Genomic DNA, 20305 nt, shown 5'->3' with positions numbered 1-20305 from the left:
GATAGTCAGGGATGAGCTCAGAAAAAGGGCCACAAACATGTCATTTAGGCCATGCACATCTGAAGGTCAGTGCTGCGTCCCCACGCTCTGCACAGCTGGTCAGTTGGTCACAAAGCAGGAGAGCAAAAGATCAGCCTACTGCCCACAGAGGTACGTCTGGATTCCTAGTCAGTCATTCAGGACTTTGGTCCGTGCACTGTATTAGTTTCCTACTGTTGTTCTAACAAACTTGATGGCTTGAAATAACACATTCTCTAATGACTGTGAAATGGGTTTTACTGGGCTAAAATGAAGGTGTCATCAGGGCGTGCTCCTCCTGGAGGCTCTAGGGAAGAATCCATTTTATTGCCTTTTCCAGCTTCTAGAGGTTGCCACGTTCCTTGGTTTGCTGCCCCTTCCACCTGCAAAGCCAGCAGTAGTGGTGAAGTCTTTGTTATGCTGAAATCTCTCTAACTGATCCTCCTGCCTGCTCCTTACAAGGGCACTTATGGTTGCATTTAGGACTCAGCTAGTAATCTATGATAATATTCCTCTCTCATGATCCTTTAAATCCTTTTTTTCGTTCCCCACCTGCACACTTTATTCATCTGCAGAATCCCTTTCCATGTGAGATAACATTCACAAGTTCCAGGGATAGGACATGAATATCTTTGGGGCCACTAGTAAGCACTGTTCTGTGTCTCCTTCCTACTTTGAAAACAAGGGGCAGCCCTGGCCGGTTTGGCTCAGCAGTTAGAGCGTCGGCCTGCGGTCCAGAGAGACCCGGGTTCATTTCCCGTTAAGGGCATGTACCTCGGTTGCAGTTTGTCCCTGGCTCTGGTTGGGCCATGTGGGTGGCAACCACTCAATGTGTCCCTTTCGCGTTGATGTTTCTCTCGCTCTTCCTCTCTCTCCCTCCCACTCTATCTGAACAAAAAATGAAAAAATGTCCCTGGGTGAGGATTAAAAAAAACAAACAAAACAAGGGTCATTTTTGTGGGGTATGGTTTCAGGAAACAGGTGCACTCAAGGATGAACCCCTCTGCAGCCTTGGACACATGCAGGAGTGGCAGGTGGGTGTGACCATGGTTACCCAGGCAGAAGAGTGGCTACCTGTGGGATCACCGGGTGGGGGTGAGGACCTTGCTGCAGCCCGAAGCTGGGAGGGGTAAGTTTCCGTCAGGGTAGGGGGCTGCCTATTCCATCCCCAGTCTTCTAAGGACCTACTGACCTGTTGCTCGCACACTGGGGCCTGGGAAAGCACCGCCAGGCTGGAGGTGGAGCTGGTTGCGGGTGATCTAGTGGGCAAGCAGGCGAGATCTGTACTGAGGATATGGAGGAAGAGGACGGTGGATCCCCAGGTCCCTGATGGATCCACGTTAAAGAATTCCGATGTCCCTCTCAAGCTCATAGCTCTAGAATCTAGGTTCCTCCACCTTTCTCTTTACCACTGGTCTGCTCCTGCAGTGCTCCAGACAGAGGACACCTCTGGTTCCAAACACACTGCGGACTCCATCTTCAGAGGCCTCTGCACCCCCTGCCCCGTCCCTGTCCCCCCAGCACTTTCCCCAGGGCTTTTGCACGTGCACTCTCCCAGTACTGCTTAGACTTCATGAAGTTCCTACTCAGACTTCATGCCTCAGTCCAACGCCCACCTGCCCTTGTCAGGTTGCCCATCGTAACATTGATCCCCACATCATCCAGAGCACATCCGCATCCCCTGGTTCAGGCCTATTAGAGGCCACAAAAGACCTACAGATGGAGTATGCGCTCTCACCTCTCCGCCGTGGAGTGGATGCAGGTTGCTGACTTCTCCCACAACTCTGGCCTTGCCCGGACAAGTCCACTCCTGCAGGCTAGTTGAGGTCCTTGGTGCAAAGGCAGGTGGAGCCCTGAAGCATGGTTTCTGGAGAGAACTGGGACCTTCACTTCTGGTTCATTTCTCCATTGACACAGACATCGCTGTACACATCCGAGTTTATTTTCACTCTGTTCCTGGGCCCAGTGTCGGCCTGTTTTGTGGAGCTGGGCACATGGCCAGTCTGAGATTCATGATGACCCCATGCAGATCCAGGGAGGAGGTGGTGACATTGCAAATGCAGGTAGTTCTAAGTTTTTAAAAAGCCCCAGCCGGTGTGGCTCAGTTGACTGTCATTGGGAGCACCAAAAGGTCACCAGTTGGATTCCAGTTCAGGACATATGCCCAGGTTTTAGCTTCAGCACCCCCTGTTGGGATATGTGCAGGAGGTAACCAATGGATGTTCCTCTCTGAAATCAATAAAAATATACCTTTAATTAATTAATATTTTAAAAAGGCTTTCCAGCCCTGGCTGGTTCAATTCTGGTCAAGGGCACACACCTGGGTTGCAGGTTCGATTCCCCAGCCCTGGTCATGGTCGTGTGGGAGACAACCAATTGATGTGTTTCTCCCATCAATGTTTCTCTCTTTCTCCCTCCCTCCCTTCCACGCTATCTAAAAATCAATGCGGAATAACAAAACAACAAAAAGGCCTTCCAAAGCTCCAAAGCAGGAGGAAACTAGCATTTATTAGACATTAGGAAAAAAAGAAAAGGAATAGCCATTCCGGAAGCACAAATTCAAGCAGAGGCCCAAATAGACAAAGCAAGGGGGATTTATGAGAAAGTGAAGGAGAACAATTACATCCATAGAAGGACGGCATTGCTATTGGTGCAGATAACATAGTGATGTTAATTATAAACAATGTTTTTAATTTTCCAGGCCTGTATTCGTCAATCCAGTAGTCATAAGACTTGCTTTCTTGTTATTCTTACAAACAGTTATTCTTTTGGACACAAGGTTGATTAGGCTCTGTTTTAACCTTCAAGAGGCTTGAGACATAAGACATGCAAGGTAGTTCCTCCAGCATAGTAGCTCCAGCTTCATTTTAAAGTGCCTCCCTTTATTTTTTGACAGTGGCCAGCACTTGGCCCTGCCCCTTCAGATGTCTTAGCCGGTGGCTAGATGTTCAGAGTTTCCAGGTACCCTCACACACAGCCTGATACGTCTCCTGTGTCAGAGGCCGGAATGTCTGGGCCTGGTTGTCCAGCACAAACAGCGAGTCCGCAATGACGCCCACGTTGAAACCCTCACGCACCAACCGGGACTTCACCAGTTTGAACGTGTTTGTGATCTCCAGGGTGTCCTGCAGGAGCAGTGACTGTAACTCCAACTGCGGCTTCCACGGCCAGGACCTCCCACCCACCCACCACTGCCACCCCGAGCTCACCTGGATACGGATGAAATGGGGGACAGCATAGGAAGGGAGCCAAGTGCGGACGTGCTGGTACAGCTTCTGCCCATCGAAGGTACGGCCTGGGGCCAGCTGGACAGCGGCCATGCCCACCTTGCCCTCACACCCTGGGAAGCACACCAGTCACTCTCTGCTGAACCACCTCACAGAGCCCACTGCTGACCCCTTCGCCTGGCACAGCGCTGCTCACTGGCGGTGCCCCAGCAGGTCCCCTACCGCTAAACTGGGGATACTCCGCCCACAAGGCTATTGGAGGTTTAAAATGAGGTGAAGCCTCAGCACCTGGCACAGACACACCGTAGACGTTCACCTCCTGCAGGAAGTCCACGAGTGACAACACGCCTTCCACCTCCCGCGTGGACACATTCTCACCCTTCCATCTGCAGCGTTGAAACCCGGGGCTTGTGACCACGCCCCTGGCAACGGGGAGGCCCCGCCTCTCGCCCACCAAACCCCGCCCCTCTGGGATCCGGAAGTCCCGCCTCTTTAGTAGACCTCCCTATAGGACCAGAAAGGCCCAGTGGCTCCGCCTTCCAGCCCCGCCCCCACAGTCCCCGCCCCGGACCGGAAGGTGTCCCCGAGGCGGTCGTGGAAGTAGAGGAATCCTTCGCGATCCATGGACAGCACGTCCCCGGAATTGTAGTAAATGTCGTCCGGGCACCGCACCTTCCGCACCAGCTTCCGTTCCGACAGTTCTCGGGGCCCGCGGTAGCCCAGGAAAGGGTGGCGGCCTAGCACCCGAGTCAACAGGAGCCCCGGCTCCCCTGGGGGCAGGAGTAGGAGTTGGGGCATTAACCTTGGACAGGAATCTCAGGAGCCCACCAGCCTCCCGCCGGAGATGTCCAACAACGGTGGACTCCATCACCCAGGACCCTGCCAGAGAAGACAGGAGAAACCCAGAGACAGAGGCAGGGAGAGACGGGCTCAAGAGACAGGGACAGGGAGACAGAAAATGAGTGACAGACGGAGAGAGAAGGTGGCATGGGGAACCCATTAAAAATAGGAAAGGATAACAAGGGATGGAGGAGGGACAGAAACAAATGATGGCGGGAAGAAAGGGATGTGTCCAGACCTTGCAAGGCCCCAGGAGAGAAGACCCGAGGAGAAGATAGAGGACAAGAGATTGATGCGATTGATGCCTGCAGGGCATGGCTTCCACAGAAATCTCGAGAGGACAACTCCAGTGGACCCCCAGAGACACAGCAGACAAGAGATTGAGGCAGGCGAGCTAGACAAAGCTGAGAGGCTGAGAGGCAGAGGGTCACAGACAGTGGTCAGATGGGCTGGGAACTCAGGCACCCGGTGAGAGCAGAAGACACCACCACAGGGCACCAGGCTTTAGGTGGCTTGTTCCAGACAAGGAGGAGACAGGGTCACTACTCTTCCCACACCAAGGTAGGTTCCCTGACTGCCATACCTGGCCCCACAGGCACACAGAAGCCTGATTTGTCTCTCACAGGCTCCGCAGCCTCCGTGTCAAACTGTACAAGCTCAAAGGGGGCCAGCATCTGATTGGAGGGTGGGGAAGATGTCAGCAAGGGTCCTGGGCACTCAGCTTTGATCAAGGTCACCATCCACGCCCAACCCACTCACTCGAAGGATGCAGCTCGTCTTGCCCACAGCCCCACAGCGCCCTGGATAGTTGACAAAGCCAACATTGCCTTCTGTGGATCCATAGACTTCAAAGATCCGAATGGGGCCAAAGCGTTGCTGGAAGGCCTCCCACACGTCTGCTCGGAGTCCGTTGCCCATTGCCAGGCGGACTGTATGTGTCCGGTCCTCTTGTCGCTGCAGGGGTGTCCCAAGGAGAGTTATGAGGAAGTGTCATTGGGCATGCCCAGGAATCCTTTCCTGAGAGGGCTGCCTCAGGTCCTCACCCAAAGAGTTACCTGGGAGGTGATGAGGGGTATATATCTAAAGGAGCCACCAGGAGTTTTTACTTAAAAGTAGTTATCTGGCATCTGTACTTAGAGGATTACCTGCAAATATCATCTTGGCGTGGAGAGTGCTACCTGGAGGCCTCATCTGGAGGGGTACCTAGGGTGACTGGAGGCCTCATCTGGGGTTTACATACGGATAGATTCCTGGAATTTTTTTTTTTTTTTCCATTTTTTGTACAGACAGAGTGGGAGGAAGAGAGAGGAAGGGAGAGAGAGAGAGAAACATCGACGTGAAAGGGACACACCGAGTGGCTGCCACCCGCACGACCAACCAGGGCCGGGGACAAACTGCAACCGAGGTACGTGCCCTTAGCGGGAACCGAACCCGGGTCTCTCCGGACCGCAGGCCTACGCTCTAACCGCTGAACCAAACCGGCCAGGGTGATTCCTGGAATTTTTATCTGGAGGGGTTACTTGGGGGCCTTTACCTGGAGGTAACCTGGGGAGTGATTTGAAACTTCTTGGGGAGTTTCCTAGGGGCTTTACTTGGAGGTAGTTACCTTGAGGGCTTGCCTAGAGACTTTATCCAGAGGGATACCTGAGGACCTTGCCTGGAGAGTTACCTATGGTCCATACCTCATTGCTTGGTAAGGATGAAGCTGGCACACACCTAATGAATTTGCCCTGAGCCACAGTGTGTTCTAGGCACTTTACATATGTTTATTTCTCACAATACCCTCTTTAGATATTATCCCTCTTTTTCAAATGAGGACACTGAAGCGAGAGAGGTGAAGTCACCTGCTCAAGGAAGCACAGGTGATCATCAAAGCCATGAAAGGAAACCTTGTATGGGAGTCATTGTATGTGGCTCTTTTCTGGAATGTTTTACCTGCGGAACCTTGCTTGAGTCCTGTACCTGAATATACCTGAGACCTTTACCTGAGATGACAGCTGCAATTTTAGACCTAAGGTGTTCACTGTGGAGCCCTAACCTTAGTGCCTCACCTGGGGAGCGTTACACAGGTACCGCAGAACCTCGCCCACATACTGGATCACAGTTACACCATGCTGCCGACAGTCATCCCAGAAGCAGGAAGCAGAGAACTTGGGGGCCAGGACACAGGTTGCTCCTGGGAGGCAGGAGAGGAAAGGGTTTCAGGTCATGCTTCCAAGGCACTGTGAAAAGCTGCTTTGATCTGTGGCCCCCTGAAGCACAGGATGATACTGGGCTCATATCTGCGTCCCTGGCACAGCCAGGACTGCCTCCGTGAGAAAAGCATAAATGGGCCTGGGTTCAAATCCTATCTCCAGAATCTGTGGAAAGCTTGGTGCCTGATACAAAAGAGCACTGCTAGTCCTGGCCAGATTGACTCATCAGGTAGAGATCGGCCTGAGAACTGAAGGGTCATGGGTTTGATTCCTGGTCAAGGGCACATACCTGGGTTGTAGGTTTGATTCCTGGCCCAGTCAGGGTCTTGCAGGAGGCAACAAATCAATGTGTCTCCCTCACATAGATGTTTTCTCTCTCTCCCTCCCTTCCACTCTATCAAAAAATCAATGGAAATATATCCGTAGGTGAGGATTAACCAAAAGAAAAAACAGTGAGTATTGCTAAATAAAGGCTGTGAAAATTAATCATTCTTTTTTTATTATTGATTTTTTGTGTGTGTTTTTTGTTTTAATGGCAATAAGGCAAGGGGAGGGGAGGGAAGGGAAGGGGAAATGCCCAGGAGGAAGAGCTGTCTTCATTGATTTCTTTAGAGAGAGAGAAAGAAAGAGAGAGAGAGAAACACTGATGAGAGAGAACATCGATCGGCCATCCTGCATGCTCCCCACTGGGGATTGGACCCACAAACTGGGCATGTACCCTGACCAGGAATCGAACCAGCGACCTCTTAGTGCTTGGGTCGATGCTCAATTACTGAGCCACACTGGCCAGGCTAATCATTCTTGATGATGATAAATGTTTTATGAATGTTTAGTTGAGTAGATGGATAGGTGGGTAGGTGGAAAGGAGAGTGGGTGGATGGATGGATGGATGTTTAGCAGGATGCTCACATGGATTAATTAATTTTAATGGCTACTACACTCACTCCAGGAAAGTGATCCTGCCTTTTGTTTTGTTTTGTTTTGTTAATCCTCACCCGAGGATATTTTTTTCCATTGATTTTTTAGAAAGCATGGAGGGGAGAGAGAGCAAGAGAGAGAAACATTGACGTGAGAGAGATACATTGAACCTGCAACTCAGGTACCTGCCCTTGACTGGGAATTGAACCTGAGATTCTTCAGTGTGCGGGCCAACACTCTAACCACTGAGCCATGCCAGCCAGGGCTATCCCTCCTTTTTGTTTTTTCCTAATATTGCTGAGATCCCTCCTCTTTTGATCCCTGCCTAAACAGCTGGATCCGTAGAAGGCATTCTCCCTAATTTAACCCTAATCCTCAACAAAGTCCTGCTAGTGAAATACCACTATCCCTGCACCCAAAGGGATAATTGCTTATGTGCTTGGTTAGTAGCAAGTGTCTCTTCTTTGAGGCTGTATGTTGACATGGAGATAAAATATAAAATGGATGCCAAGTCCTTGAAAACAACAGCTTTGTTTTCAACCCCTAACAACATGCCTGATTCAGGAAAGGTCTTCAAGAATTAGCAGGGGGAAGGTTGGCAGAAAGTTTTCCAATTAAAGCTCACAACTCATCTCAGGCTCTCTAAGGTAGAATAGCAGTTATGAGCTGCCTGCGATGTGATGAATTAGGAAGCACAATGAACCCCACGAAGGTTCTTGCCAAGAATAATTGAACTGAAGGCCCTGGCTGGGTAGCTGAGTTGATTAGTGCATCATCCCAATATGCCAAGGTTACGGGTTCAATTGCTGGTCAGAACACAGAAGAATCAACCAGCGTGGGCATAAATAAGTGGAACAACAAATCAATGTTTCTTTCTCTCTCAAGTCAATAAATAAAAAGTTTTATTAAAAATTATTTTTAATTCATAAAAAAAAACACACCTAAATAAAATACAGAAGACAAGTGGAAGTGAAGTGAGGGGGAGGTAACAAAGGAAACAATTATGTACAACAAAACGCTGATGGTGGCTGAAGCTGGGTGGTGGGTCCTAAGAATTCATGTAGATATTTTAAAATTTTTTTGAGAGAGAGAGGAAGGGAGAGGGAGAGAGATAGAAACACCGATGACAGAGAACATCGATTGGCCACCTCCTGCATGCCCCCCACTGGGGATTGGGCCCACAACCAGGGCCTGTGCCCTGACTGGGAATCGAACTGGCAACCTCTTGGTGCATGGTCGACACTCAACCAGTGAGCCACACTGGCCCAGCAGGATTCATGCAGAAATTTTTATGTGTGGAAAATTTTTCAAGATAGTATTTTGAAGAAACAAAAAATGACTGTGGAGAGGTCCTTATATGGATTCCTAGTCAGTTGTCCAGGGAGACAGCCAGGTAGAGTGCTTGCTGAGCATGTTCTCACTGGGACAAAAGCTCCTATGGGTGACCTCACACCAGCTCTTGTCACCTCCTGACCACAGCCCAGCCTTTAGGGACATCTGGGTATCCAAGCCTTTGTCCATATAGCTCTCTGCTATATGTCCCTTGTGAAAGGTAAGAATCCAGGGTGCTGGGTAATCTGTGAGTCCTTGTCATCCTGACATCCAGTCTGGCACTCCCTTCAACAGGATAGGTCATGAGGGAGGGGCTTACCGAGCTCCAAGCAGCCGAGGACCCCAAGGACAAGACCCATCACATGGTACAGAGGCAAGACGGTGTAGACCACATCATCAGCTGTGACCCCACTCAGGGACAGCATCCTGCTCATCTGTAGCACCCGCTCATGCGTGAGGATGGCCGGCTTTGGGAGCCCTGGGGGATAAAAGCCAGGGAAGGGTGGGGTGGTGGGAGAACAACATGCAAGGCTGGGTCTCCACAGTCAGGTCTGCAAGGTCCTCAGAAGCTGGAGTATGGGGATTTGCAGGTGGGTTCAAAGAGGTCACATTGACTTGGGGGGTTCAGAGACTGAATTCCTAAGCTCTATTAGGATTTCGGTGGCTGTTTGCTAGGAAGAGGCAAGAGTCTGGCACTGACCATTCAAATTTTGGGGCAGAGTTCAGGCTAGATGTCACAACCAAAGCACAGCATGGCTTGTGGAGGTCAGGCTTGGGGTCAGGTCAGTGTGAGAGTTCAGAGGTTAGAGCTAGGGCTGCTGGGTGTCCTCACCAGTGGTCCCTGAGGTGTAGATAAACAGGGCAGGGCTCTTCCGTGTGATCACAGCACGCAGGTCAGCAGGCACGGGGTCCAGGGGTGCAGCATCAAGGGCCGCCCCCAGCGCCCCCACCCCTGGTGTTGGGGAGGAGAGGCTGAGGTAGAAGCAGCGGATGTTCTCTGCCTGCAGCTTGGGAAGGACCTCCTCCAGGTTCTCCCAGAGGTCTGCAGGGATGGACAAGACGAGAAACTGTGGCAAGGCCCACTTTTGAAGTTGCGAGGGGAGACCCAAGCTCAGAGCTGGGGGAGAGGAGTCCACTGCCAGCCCCAGAGAATGCAGCCAGCAGAGAGCTCCTGTGTTCTGAAAATAACTCCATAATTAGTATTTCTTGCCCCCCCCCCCCAAAAAAAAACAACACACACACACACACACACACCAAAAAAACCACCTCTGGTGGCCTCAGAATTACTTTCCAGCAGTTAAGTTCAACAGCCTGTGGAGTGAGCCAGGAGGAAGGCGCTCCTGCCCAGCCCCACCTGGACCCGCTGAACAGCAGTCCTCCACATCGGTACCCCGCCCCTACCCCCTTCCGTCCTCCACTGGCCGCTGGGATCCTCACCTGGGTCCACCACCAGCACCCGAGCTCCAGAGCTCAGCACCGAGTGCACTAAGGGCGCCCCGCGAATATGCGGGTTGATCCAAGCCACCGGGCAGCCCAACTTGGCCAGCCCCAGCCACAGGCCCAGGGCGGGAATGGCCTGGGAGGCCAGCACAAGGAGGGCAGCGGGCTCCCTGGCACCCTGACCCTCAGAGTCCACCAGCTCCGCCTTCAGAACCCACGCCGCGCGGCAGGCCTGTGCGTCCAGTTCCCGGTAGGTGACTGAGCGGCCTCCGGGTCCCGTCCACACCAAGGGCGCGTGGCTCGGCTGCGCCCGCGCCCGCCGCTCAAAGGCGTCCACAAAGGTGTCGGGTGGCTTGCGGCTCAAGCGCGACCTGATGCCCAGGCCTATGCGGAGGATCCCGACGATGAAGGACAGGTCTACGAGCAGCCAGCGCAGCCCCGCAGGTGGCCGCGCGGGCAGCAGAGCCAGCATGAGGGCCCCGGCCACTAGATTCAGCCAGTGGGGCATCCAGGGGACGAGCCACGGCCGCGCCAGCACAGCCAGGCCGATCAGCGCGCAGCACACGGGGTCCCCGAGGAGCCAGCGCAGGGCCAGGGCCACGGCCACAGGCCATGGGGACAGCCCCAGGCTCAGCAGCACCGAGAGTAGCGCGAGCAGCAGCACCAGGGACAGACGCGGCCCGGCGCCCATGGCAGCAGCTCTGTCCTCAGAGAAGGGCCAGCGGAATGCTCGACCTCTGTCCTCTGGCGGTGGCCCAGGCGGTATCGACAGCAGTGCTACCAGCTCCAGGACTCTGCCCCTCAGTCCTTCCTTTTATTTTTCAATTAGAATTGACAGTATTAGACTACTTTCAGGTGTACAGCATAGTGGTTGGACATTTATACACCTTATGAGGTGATGCCCCTATAAATCTAGTGCCCGACTGGCACTGCACAGGTATTACAATAGTGACTATATTCCCCACACTGTACTTTACATCTTCCCAACTGTTTCATTACTGACAATTGTTACTTAACCCCTTCACCTTTTTCACTCAGCTCCAGCTCTGCCCCCGGCTCTTCTTACCCCCACCTGTTTTTGTTTTTGTTTTCTTATTATTTTTAAAATCTTTATTGTTGAATGTATGACAGATGTTCCTCATTTTTCCCCCATTGACACCCTCCTCCCCACTCCCACCCCCCTCTTGCCTTTGTCTGTGTCCATTGGTTACATATGATTTTTTTGGTTTATTTCTTCCCACCCCCCAACCCCCTTCCCTTTGAGGTTTGTCAGTCTAGCAACAAATTTGTACTTTTTATTTTATTTTATTTTATTTTAATTTTATTTTTATCCTCACCCGAGGATATTTTTCCATTTTTTGTACAGATAGAATGGGAGGGAGGGAGAGGAAGGGAGAGAGAGTGAGAAACATCGACGTGAAGGGACACATCGAGTGGCTGCCACCCGCACGACCAACCAGGGCCGGGGACAAACTGCAACCGAGGTACATGCCCTTAGCGGGAACCGAACCCGGGTCTCTCCGGACCGCAGGCAGACGCTCTAACCGCTGAGCCAAACTGGCCAGGGCAAATTTGTACTTCTTAATGCCTTCACCTTTTTCACCCATTCCCCCAACCCCCCTCCCATCGGGCAACAAAATGTTCTCTGTATCTATAGGAATGTTTCTGTTCTGCCTGTTCATTTTGTTTGTAGATTCAATTGTCGGTAGATATGTATTCATTGCCATTTTGTTTGTTCATATATTTTATCTTTTTCTGCAAAAAGACCCTTCAACATTTCATATAATAATGGTTTGGTGATGATGAACTCCTTTAACTTTTTCTTGTCTGGGAAAGTCTTTATATGGCCATCGATTCTAAATGACAGCTTTGCAGGATAGAGTAATCTTGGTTGTAGGTTCTTGCTTTTCATTACTCTGAATATTTCTTGCCACACCCTTCCGGCCTGCAAAATTTCATTTGAGAAGTCAGCTGACAGTTTAATGGGAACTCCCTTGTAGGTAATTAACTGTTTTTCTCTTGCTGCTTTTAAGACTCTCCTTGTCTCGAACCTTTTGCATTGTGATGATGAGGTGTCTTGGTGTGGGCCTCTTGGGGTTCATCTTATTTGGGACTCTCTGTGCTTCCTAGACTTGTATGTCTGTTTCCTTCACCAAGTTAGGGAATTTTTCTGCCATTATTGCTTCCAATATGTTTTCCATTTCTTGTTCTCTCTCTTCTCCTTCTGGCACCCCCAAGGTGCGAATGTTGGTACACTTGAAGTTGTCCCAGAGGCTCCTTACACTCTCCTAATTTTTTTGGATTCTTTTTTCTTTTTGCTGTTCTGATTGGGTGTTTTTTCCTTCCTTAGATTCCAAATCGATGGTTTGCTTCTTGGCTTTACCTACTCTACTATTGAATCTGTGTAAATTATTCTTTATTTCAGTTAGTGCCTCCTTCATTTCTGACTGCTTTTTTATGCTCTTGAGGCCCTCACTAAGTTCTCTGAGGTTCTCACTGTTCATTGAGCATCCTTATAAGCAGTATTTTGAACTCAGCATCTGTTAGGTTGCTTATCTCCATTTCGCTTAGTTATTTTCCTGGGGTTTTGTTCTGTTCATTTGGGACCTGTTTCTTTGTCTCCTCATTTTGGCCACCTCCCTGTGTTTGTTTGTTTCTTTCTTTTTTTATCCTCATCCGAGGACATTTTTCCATTTTTTGTTCAAATAGAGTGGGGAGGGAGAGAGAGAGAGAGAGAGAAAGAGAGAGAGAGAGAGAGGGAGAGAGAGAAAGAAACATCAACGTGAAAGGGACACATCGAGTGGTTGCCACCCGCACAACCCAACCAGGGCCGGAGACAAACTGCAACCAAGGTACGTGCCCTTAGCGGGAACCGAACCCTGGTCACTCCGGACCGCAGGCCGATACTCTAACCGCTGAGCCAAACAGGCCAAGGCCTGTGTTTGTTTCTATGTGTTACTTAACGAGAGGTATGGGGCTAGCTGAGACCAGATGCTGCTTTGAAAGAATTTAGGAAAACCTGAAGCAGGATCCAAGACAGGCCAATCCTATGGTTAAGCAACTGGCAACAGCTTGGGTGGGCCTGAATGTTGGGTGGGACAGGGCCTCAGGGAATCACCAGGGCAGGACAAACAGTATGAGCCAGGTTGCTGGAGTCCCAGATATGGCAGCTGTCTGTCGCCCCAGGGAAGGGCTCACCAAAGGAACAAAGGCCTCTGACAGGAAGCCCCCTCTCTAGCCCTCGCTCCAGTGCCAAACAGCTCAGTTCTTCCCTTTATGTCTCTGGTGTCCCTGCAGCTGCCTCCCCTCCAAGCTTAGAGGGAGTGAGTCCGATAAGTCTGTGCGTGGGCCCTTTAAGAAGAGCTGTATGGGGCTCCAGCTGCCTCAGCCTCCCTGAGCCTCAGTTTCCGCTGGTTTTTCCAGCCAGAAGTTATGGTTACCATGACCTGTTTGTTTAGCTCTGTCCAGTCCTCTGTGGACCAGGCACTAGGGAAACAGGCCAGAACCATGGGCAGTCAGTAGGACAGCAAAGCCAGAGGGCTTCAAGCACAGTCAGCTGCTCTTCACACCTCACCTGCAGGTTCTACAGTGACACCCACTTAACTCAATGGGGAGGTGGGGCTTGCCCAGAGTGAGACTCTAGCCAAGCCAGGTATACAGTAGATGCTCAGTAAATACTAAAAGGAACACCTGCAGTGTCTGAATTCAAACCCAGCCCTGACTCTGTGGCACCCTTGGCATCTGTGGGTACCATATACATGGCAGGACCCCTCACCTCTGGTAGGCAGTCATGGGGGAGCTCAGAGGGGTGCTGCCATTGGCATAGGAGCCAGTAGATCATGCTGGGGCACCACTCTCCAGGCTGAACCACCCCCCTGGACCTGCCCCAAATCCTTAGGGCAGGATACCTAGACCAGGGCCCACCTCTGTGTTGGAGGAAGGAAAGGAGCAGCCTCCCTCTGGGATGCCAGGCAAATATTTGCAGGGTTTGCTGATACCAGCCTGCCATTAGCACCTTCAGCCACTCAGTAGGCAACCCAAAGACCTTGGCTGCTGCTCCAACACCCACCCACCCAGACCTTGCCTGCCAGGGCAGGTATGCTAGGGCTCAGATCCCCACATGGGAGCTTCATCCCAAAGATCCCCTAGACCTCCCAAAAGTAAGGTACTCAACCATCATGCCCATCAGAACAGGGAGGGGAAATCTGAAGTCCAAAGGTCTTGGAAGATCTTGGGGACAGGTTTTGAAATTTGCCTCCTGGACAGCAGCAACTGGGACTGGGGTGGGCTTCCATACATGGCCTCCCTTTCGGAAGACACACTTCATATAGGGCAGGCCTGTACCCCTCACCCACAGGACCAAGGGCTGTAGGAGTCATGCCTAGTTATATGCATACCCACTCCTGCCCAGAGAATACAGGTACCAGATTACCAAGCAGGCAGTCCCGTCTTTGCCCAAGGAGGGGGGTACCGAGCCCTAACACCCATAGCCAGTCTGTGAGAGAGAAACACATAGTCCAGGAGCTCACAGCTTCTGAGTTTGGGCCCACCAGCCAGTCCTTTATTACAAAATCCATGATGGGTTCATCTGAGCCCTCCTAGGTGCCAGATGAGGTGGCTGGGGAGGGTTCCAGGGATCTCACTCAGCGTGGCACTGGAATAGGGAAACAGCCCTAGGCCTCACCCCCCTCAGGGGAGGTGGTGGGCATGAATCGGAGTTAGAGCCACGAGTCCTGGGCCCTGCCCCAAGTCTGATGATTCAGTTCTCAGAGGTGGTCGGGTCCCTGACCAGTCCCAGCACCAGCCCACCAAACTTGGAAGGGTCAGAATACGTAGGAGTAATGCAAGTTGGGCCCCTGGCTAGTGGAGAAGATGGTAGAGGCAGGGATAGGGCCTGCGTCCAGGGGACAATGTGGTTGGCTGGCTGTGGAGAAGGTAAGGTGGTGGTTTGACCCAGAGGGCGGGGATGTTAGGGGTCCTGCAGTGGGCGTGGCTTAGCCCCACTGGCTATTGAGACCCCACGAAGGGTGTGGCCGACTGTGGGAGCGTGGTCAAACCCTCGGTCAGTGTGGTCCGGATCAGGCGCAGGGTGTGCAGCCAGGTGGCGCTCCAGCAGCGCGCGGTGAGAGAAGACCTTGCCGCAGGCTGGGCAGGGCGCACGCTCAGGCCGGTGTGTACGCATGTGCACGTTGAGCGAGCTCTTCTGCGTGAAGCGTTTGGCACAGACAGCGCACTGAAAGGCGCGCACGCCCGTATGCGTGACCATGTGCTTGAGCAGGTAATCGCGCAGTGAGAAAGATCGCCAGCACACGGCACACTGGTGGGGCTTCTCCCCTGTGGGCGACAGGGCAAGCCGGGCATGTGTGTCAGTTGGAAAGAGACCCTGCGTTGCTTTTGCTGGGCAGAAGTTCTCCCTTCCGGAACCAACCACCAACCCCGAATCCCCTTGCTTGCAGAGACATTCCAGGGCCATCCTCCACCCCCGGACCATTGTGCCCAACAGGGACCCCAATAAATCTCCCAGTAGGAAAAGCCAGGCTGGCCACTCAGGTGTCCCCCCCATCAAGGGACCTCCCCTTCCCCAATTCATACCATATCCATAGAGGATTCTAAACTCTCTGATCTTTGGCCACAGTTCTGGGGACAGTCGGGCAAGGCCCAGCACCCTTTCACTGGAAGAAACCTGGGCATACCTAACCCCTTTCTGCTGGAACCCCTGTTGCCTGCATCCCTGCCTACTGGCCACCATAATGTCCTGGGGTGACAGAGCAGGCTGACCCCCTCACATGGATCAGAGAACAGGAGGTAGGCTGTGTAGGCCCTTAGAATCATCTGGGCATAAACAAAAAGCCTTTCTCAAAGGCAGGTGGCTGCAGAGCAGTGCCTAAGAGGGGGTTCTCCCCAACAAACCAGGCCGGGCACCTGGTGAAGGCTACACTAAGCTGGCAAATCTTGGTTGGTCCCACCTTGGGGCTCCTGCCCTCTCTCCTTCCTCCTCAAGGCAGCTAGGTGGATATTTTAAACTGTACATTGTATCCCAGTTCTCACACCCATTTCAGAACAACTCCCCACCATTCACAGTGAAACCCCAACTTTCTGGCCCAGCAAAAATCCTCATGCCACTCTCATTGTCCTTCCAAATATTTGCTTTCCTTGACATCCAGCTTGGCCTTCAGCATTCCATACCTCAGGCCTCCCCAGGGAGCACCTGCACCATTCCTATGACACACCCACAACCTGCCAGCCACCACCTCAGCCCCTCCCCTCCATAAACCCCAGGTGACACTCTTCTGCACTTTGTTTTTCCCCCAGCTGCTTTGGAGCCACCTCCCTGCATGCTGAGGTCCAAGGAGACCTCCCTGCAGCCTTGGGACTCCAACCCTAATCAGGCAACTTCTCTGCCTGCTTCCCACACTTTTTCAAGGCCAGGGAACCCACACTCCCTTGCATCCAGTCCCAGTCACTGGACCCAAATGAAATCTGACTAGACCCAGGAAGGTCCAGTAGAACTGCTCCCCAACTTGCCCCCCCCCACGGCTTCATCCTTCCTGCCCATACCCAGCTCCACTGTGATCACTAAAGGCTCCTCCACCAGTTTCCAAAGGCTCTAAATAGGTTTCTGCTCTACAATCCAGCCTTAGGATACAGTCTACCCCACCCCACCCCACCCCACCCCACTAAAGTGTGGTAGGGGACAAGCAGGAGTGCCTGCTGCCCACACAGGTAGCACTTAGGGGTTCAATTTCTCTAGAGTCACCAAAGAGCAACAGAACTGTGTCACAGCCCCTGCCCAATGCCCAACCCTGCCTCGGGTTTGAATCTCTAATGACCCACTTGATGAAAACCACCCAGGCTCACCGGAGTGGATGAACATGTGCTTGGTGTAGTTTTTCCGGGAGCTGAAAGTCTTGCGGCAGTGACTGCACTCATAGGCAGGAGGCTCAGAACCCGGGGTGCGTGCAGGGTGGACCAAAGGAGCAGAGGTAGGAGCGGCGGGCGGTGCCGGGGCATCCCCGAGAGTTGTGCTGGGGGCTGCCTCCGGCTGGAGCGCAGGATAGAAGGCGGTTGGGGGCACAGGGGCTGGCCCGGAGGGTGCCGGAGGGGGCTGCGCTGGTGGCCCTGGAGCACCCAGATGAAAGGGGAAAAGAGCTACAGGGGGCCCAGGGGTCTTCAAGGCAGGCGGGCGGGGTCCGGACAGGACACAATCGGGTGGGGCTGGGGTCTCAGTGGGACAGCCTTCCATGGCTGTGCCTTCTTCCTCTTGCCAAGTGGAGACGTAGCTGTCGGGGAACACGTCCTCCGTCGCCGAAGGCCCGGGAAGGAAGTCCCTCCCGATGCCATAGTCAGAGAGGCCAGAGGGTGCAGGTGGCTCCTCGCGCACGCTCTCAGCGGCAGCGGTGAGGAAGCCAGCTGCGCAGTCAGGGAAGGAAGTGGGTGCCTGGACCTCGCCCGGGCCGCCGCCTTCGTCCTCGCCATCAGTCTCCTCTTCGCTATCCTCATCCTCATCCTCACCGCCCTCGTCTGGGGCCGCAGGCAGGACCGGGTCAGCGGCCGAGCCCTCAGCTTTGGCAGACGCAGGGGGCGCGGGCAGCTGCAGGCGCGCAGGCTGACGCTGCTTGCGGCTGTGCACCGCACCGCTATGGCCCAGGGGGCGTGCGGCCAGCAAGTGACGCAGGCGGTGGCGCAGTTGCGCGGGCGCGAGTGGCGGGGGCACGGGCGTGGGCAAGGGCGGGGGTGCGGGGGTGCCTGGGACAGGGACGCGGGCGCGAGCGATGATCTGCGTGCACTCATCAATGACCGTCTGGATGCGCAGCACAGACGCGGCGGTGAGCACCTGCAGTGCTTCGCCCTGCGCCACCACAAGCGAGCCACTGTAGAGGAACTCGACGAGCTGGCGCACCGTCTGCGCAGGCACCACCGGCGGCACGCGGATCTCAGAGTGGCCCAGCAGCAACTTGTCCTGGAAGAAGGGTGAGCCAGCGGCCAACACACAGCGGTGTGCGCGCAGCGAAGCCTCACGGATGCGCACGGTCACGTCGCAGAAGTGCCCGCCCAGTCGCTGCCCGTTGAGGGTCTCGAGCAGCGAGCGGGAGAAATTCTGCAGGTGGATGTGGTGTACTGCCTCCGCCGCCGCCATCTACACGGGACCCGGGTTGGGGGGGAGAGGGTGAAGGGGAGGTCAGCCAGGGACCCCTCCCCTCCGCCCTAGTGTCCCTGTCCCTTCTGCCTTTGTCGCAGGACAGGGCTCAAATGGGAATCTCTGCCCTCTCCAAAAGACCCTTACAGCACTCCGCGCAGCACATATCACCACGACCCCCCCCCCCCACACACACACACACACTCCAGGACTTCGGCCAATCTCACCATCTCCGCAGCTTCCAGCAGACAACTGGGAGAAGGATGGTAATATCTAAGGTCTAGCCTGCCTCCCTCCAACCGCCACTGCCTGCCCCGAGAGAAGTGAGAGAAGTGCGGCCTTGCTTACTACCCAAGAGAGGGTCCCGGGCTGGCTTCCCCGTCTTGGCCCAGCCGCCCACCCTTCCCCCAACTCCAATATCTATCAATCTTCTCCATATTCCCCTCCAGGGGTAGCTCTGTGGAGAAGAGGGACAGGCCAGCATTCAGAACTGGCTCACTCCCACCCGCAAGCTGCAACTCCTTCTACTCCTTCCGCTAGTGGCTGCTTTTTGGTCTGCCTCTGCCACACACCCCAACCTTAGAGCATCCAAGGCCCATGGGAGGAAAATACCCGGCTCTGGCACACCCCAGCACAGGAGTCTGGTGCTTCTTGGAATATGGACGGAGCCTGTGGGCACAGGTGGAGCATGGCTGAACAATCCCATGCTTCTTGTCAAACTGTGGCCTCATAATCCCAGCATTGCCCACCCTCAGGAACCAGAAAGAGGAGTTACCACCTCCCAAGGGATTCTGGGAATCTGAGAAGCTCTGCTACTTCATTTGTCAAGCAGGCACCGTGCTCACGCAGCCTCTGCTTCCCCTCTATTAAAAAGGAATGGGATACCTGGCTCATCCCACGGCCAGGCCACACTTCTCCAGTCTAGGGGAAGAGTGGACAGGACGCACCCTGAGACCAGCTTGGCCCAGGTAGGGTCACACAATCCCAGAGTGAGGCCTGTCTTAATCCTCAGCGTTTATTGGAGTCTCAGACTCATCTCCTCCCGCTCTTTAAGCCCAAATTGCCTTTGCTGGGACCAGATGCCCCATTCCTTGTACGCCCACATGTGACCCTTCAGACTTCACACACCTCCACTGCCCCCATACCGCTGGCCTGGACTGATGCAGTGACCTCTCCTCGTACTTCCCCCACTCCCGCCCCCCAACTCCCGGTCTATTCCCCAGGCGACAGCCAGAGGGAGCCTGTTCATTCCTAACAGGTCGGGACCCTCCGCTCAGAGGCCATCGTGCGAATTAATTCTTGGCAATTTCTCAAACAAGCCAAGTCTGCACGTGCCATTGCCTCTGCCCCAAGCATCCTTCCCGTTTCCATTCACCCGGCCTCTAAAGGGCTTCATATGAGCGCTGAGGGGTTGGGCGGAAACCTGTGCATCAAACTGACGGGTAAGTGAGCGCTTTTCCGATCCGACCCCGCCCTGCTCCCCGACAGGCCCCGACTGCTCGGTCCAGAGGCAGTAGGGCCTTCCAGGCGCCTCGGAACAAAGGCCATGAGGACGCTGCCCCTAGGCCTTCCCTCCCGGGCCGGTGCTGCGTTCCCGCTGCCACACACCGAGCCCCGAGGGTACTCTCCTGAGCTCTGCGCCCCTGCGCGCGTCCTACCCTGAGCCCAGAGCCCCTCTCCGGTCCTCGCCGGCCGCACCCGCTGCAGACTGCTCCAACCCGGCTCTCCGGCGTCCGCAGCCCGCCGCGTCGTGCCCGCGTCCTGCAGCGCCCCCTCACGTCCGCAGGGTGCGCTCCACGCCTAGCGCGGGGTCCCCTCCTTTGGCACGCCGGTCCTCCAGCCGGCCCTGAGGCAAGGGGATGACCGCCCAACCCCACCTCCGGCTCCTCCTCAGGCACCAGACCGGCCGTGGCCGCCTCCGACTTACCATCGCCAAGGTCGCACTTCCGGGCCGCGACTCCGGCGGAACCGAAGTCCGCAGCCGCTGCGGCGCTGGGAAACACTAGGCGGGAACATGTTTCCGGTGTTTCTATGGAGATCAGCTGCCGCCAGGCCGCAGTTCCGGGGGAACCAAAGTCGCAGACGCAGGGACCGCGGCTCAGCGAGGATTCTCTGGGTCGCAGCACGCTTCCGGCGTCGCCCTAGAGACGGGGCGGAGGCGGGGCCTGCGGTGTCAATCCACGGACCACGCAGCCGTG

At 54.3% G+C, this 20305-nt stretch overlaps 2 protein-coding genes across 3 annotated transcripts; both read right to left on the bottom strand.

The window, feature by feature from the left end:
• Window positions 1-2569: 2569 nt before the first annotated feature.
• On the bottom strand, window positions 2570-10661 carry SLC27A5 (solute carrier family 27 member 5). The gene is made up of 10 exons (XM_036273876.1): window positions 9968-10661; window positions 9363-9572; window positions 8850-9008; window positions 6137-6261; window positions 4845-5039; window positions 4669-4759; window positions 3817-4015; window positions 3534-3631; window positions 3228-3358; window positions 2570-3143 (listed from the first exon to the last, which is right to left on the bottom strand). Exons 1-10 carry the CDS (start codon window positions 10659-10661, stop codon window positions 2967-2969), a joined length of 2079 nt encoding a protein of 692 aa, XP_036129769.1. The 3' UTR covers window positions 2570-2966.
• A 3856-nt stretch (window positions 10662-14517) lies between these two features.
• Window positions 14518-20090, bottom strand: ZBTB45 (zinc finger and BTB domain containing 45). 2 transcript variants are annotated; one of them, XM_036273881.1, is made up of 3 exons: window positions 20035-20090; window positions 16829-18107; window positions 14518-15304 (listed from the first exon to the last, which is right to left on the bottom strand). In XM_036273881.1, exons 1-3 carry the CDS (start codon window positions 20035-20037, stop codon window positions 14940-14942), a joined length of 1647 nt encoding a protein of 548 aa, XP_036129774.1. In that variant the 5' UTR covers window positions 20038-20090; the 3' UTR covers window positions 14518-14939. The 2 variants fall into 2 exon arrangements, with proteins under 2 accessions (XP_036129774.1, XP_036129775.1); XM_036273882.1 differs by lacking the exon at window positions 20035-20090 and adding an exon at window positions 19766-19830.
• Window positions 20091-20305: the final 215 nt, after the last annotated feature.

This window comes from Molossus molossus, unplaced genomic scaffold, assembly GCF_014108415.1.
Source record: "Molossus molossus isolate mMolMol1 unplaced genomic scaffold, mMolMol1.p scaffold_m16_p_21, whole genome shotgun sequence".
NCBI lineage: Eukaryota > Metazoa > Chordata > Mammalia > Chiroptera > Molossidae > Molossus > Molossus molossus.
The sequence above is the reverse complement of the archived record's forward strand: the minus strand, read 5'-3'. Positions and strand labels throughout refer to the sequence as shown.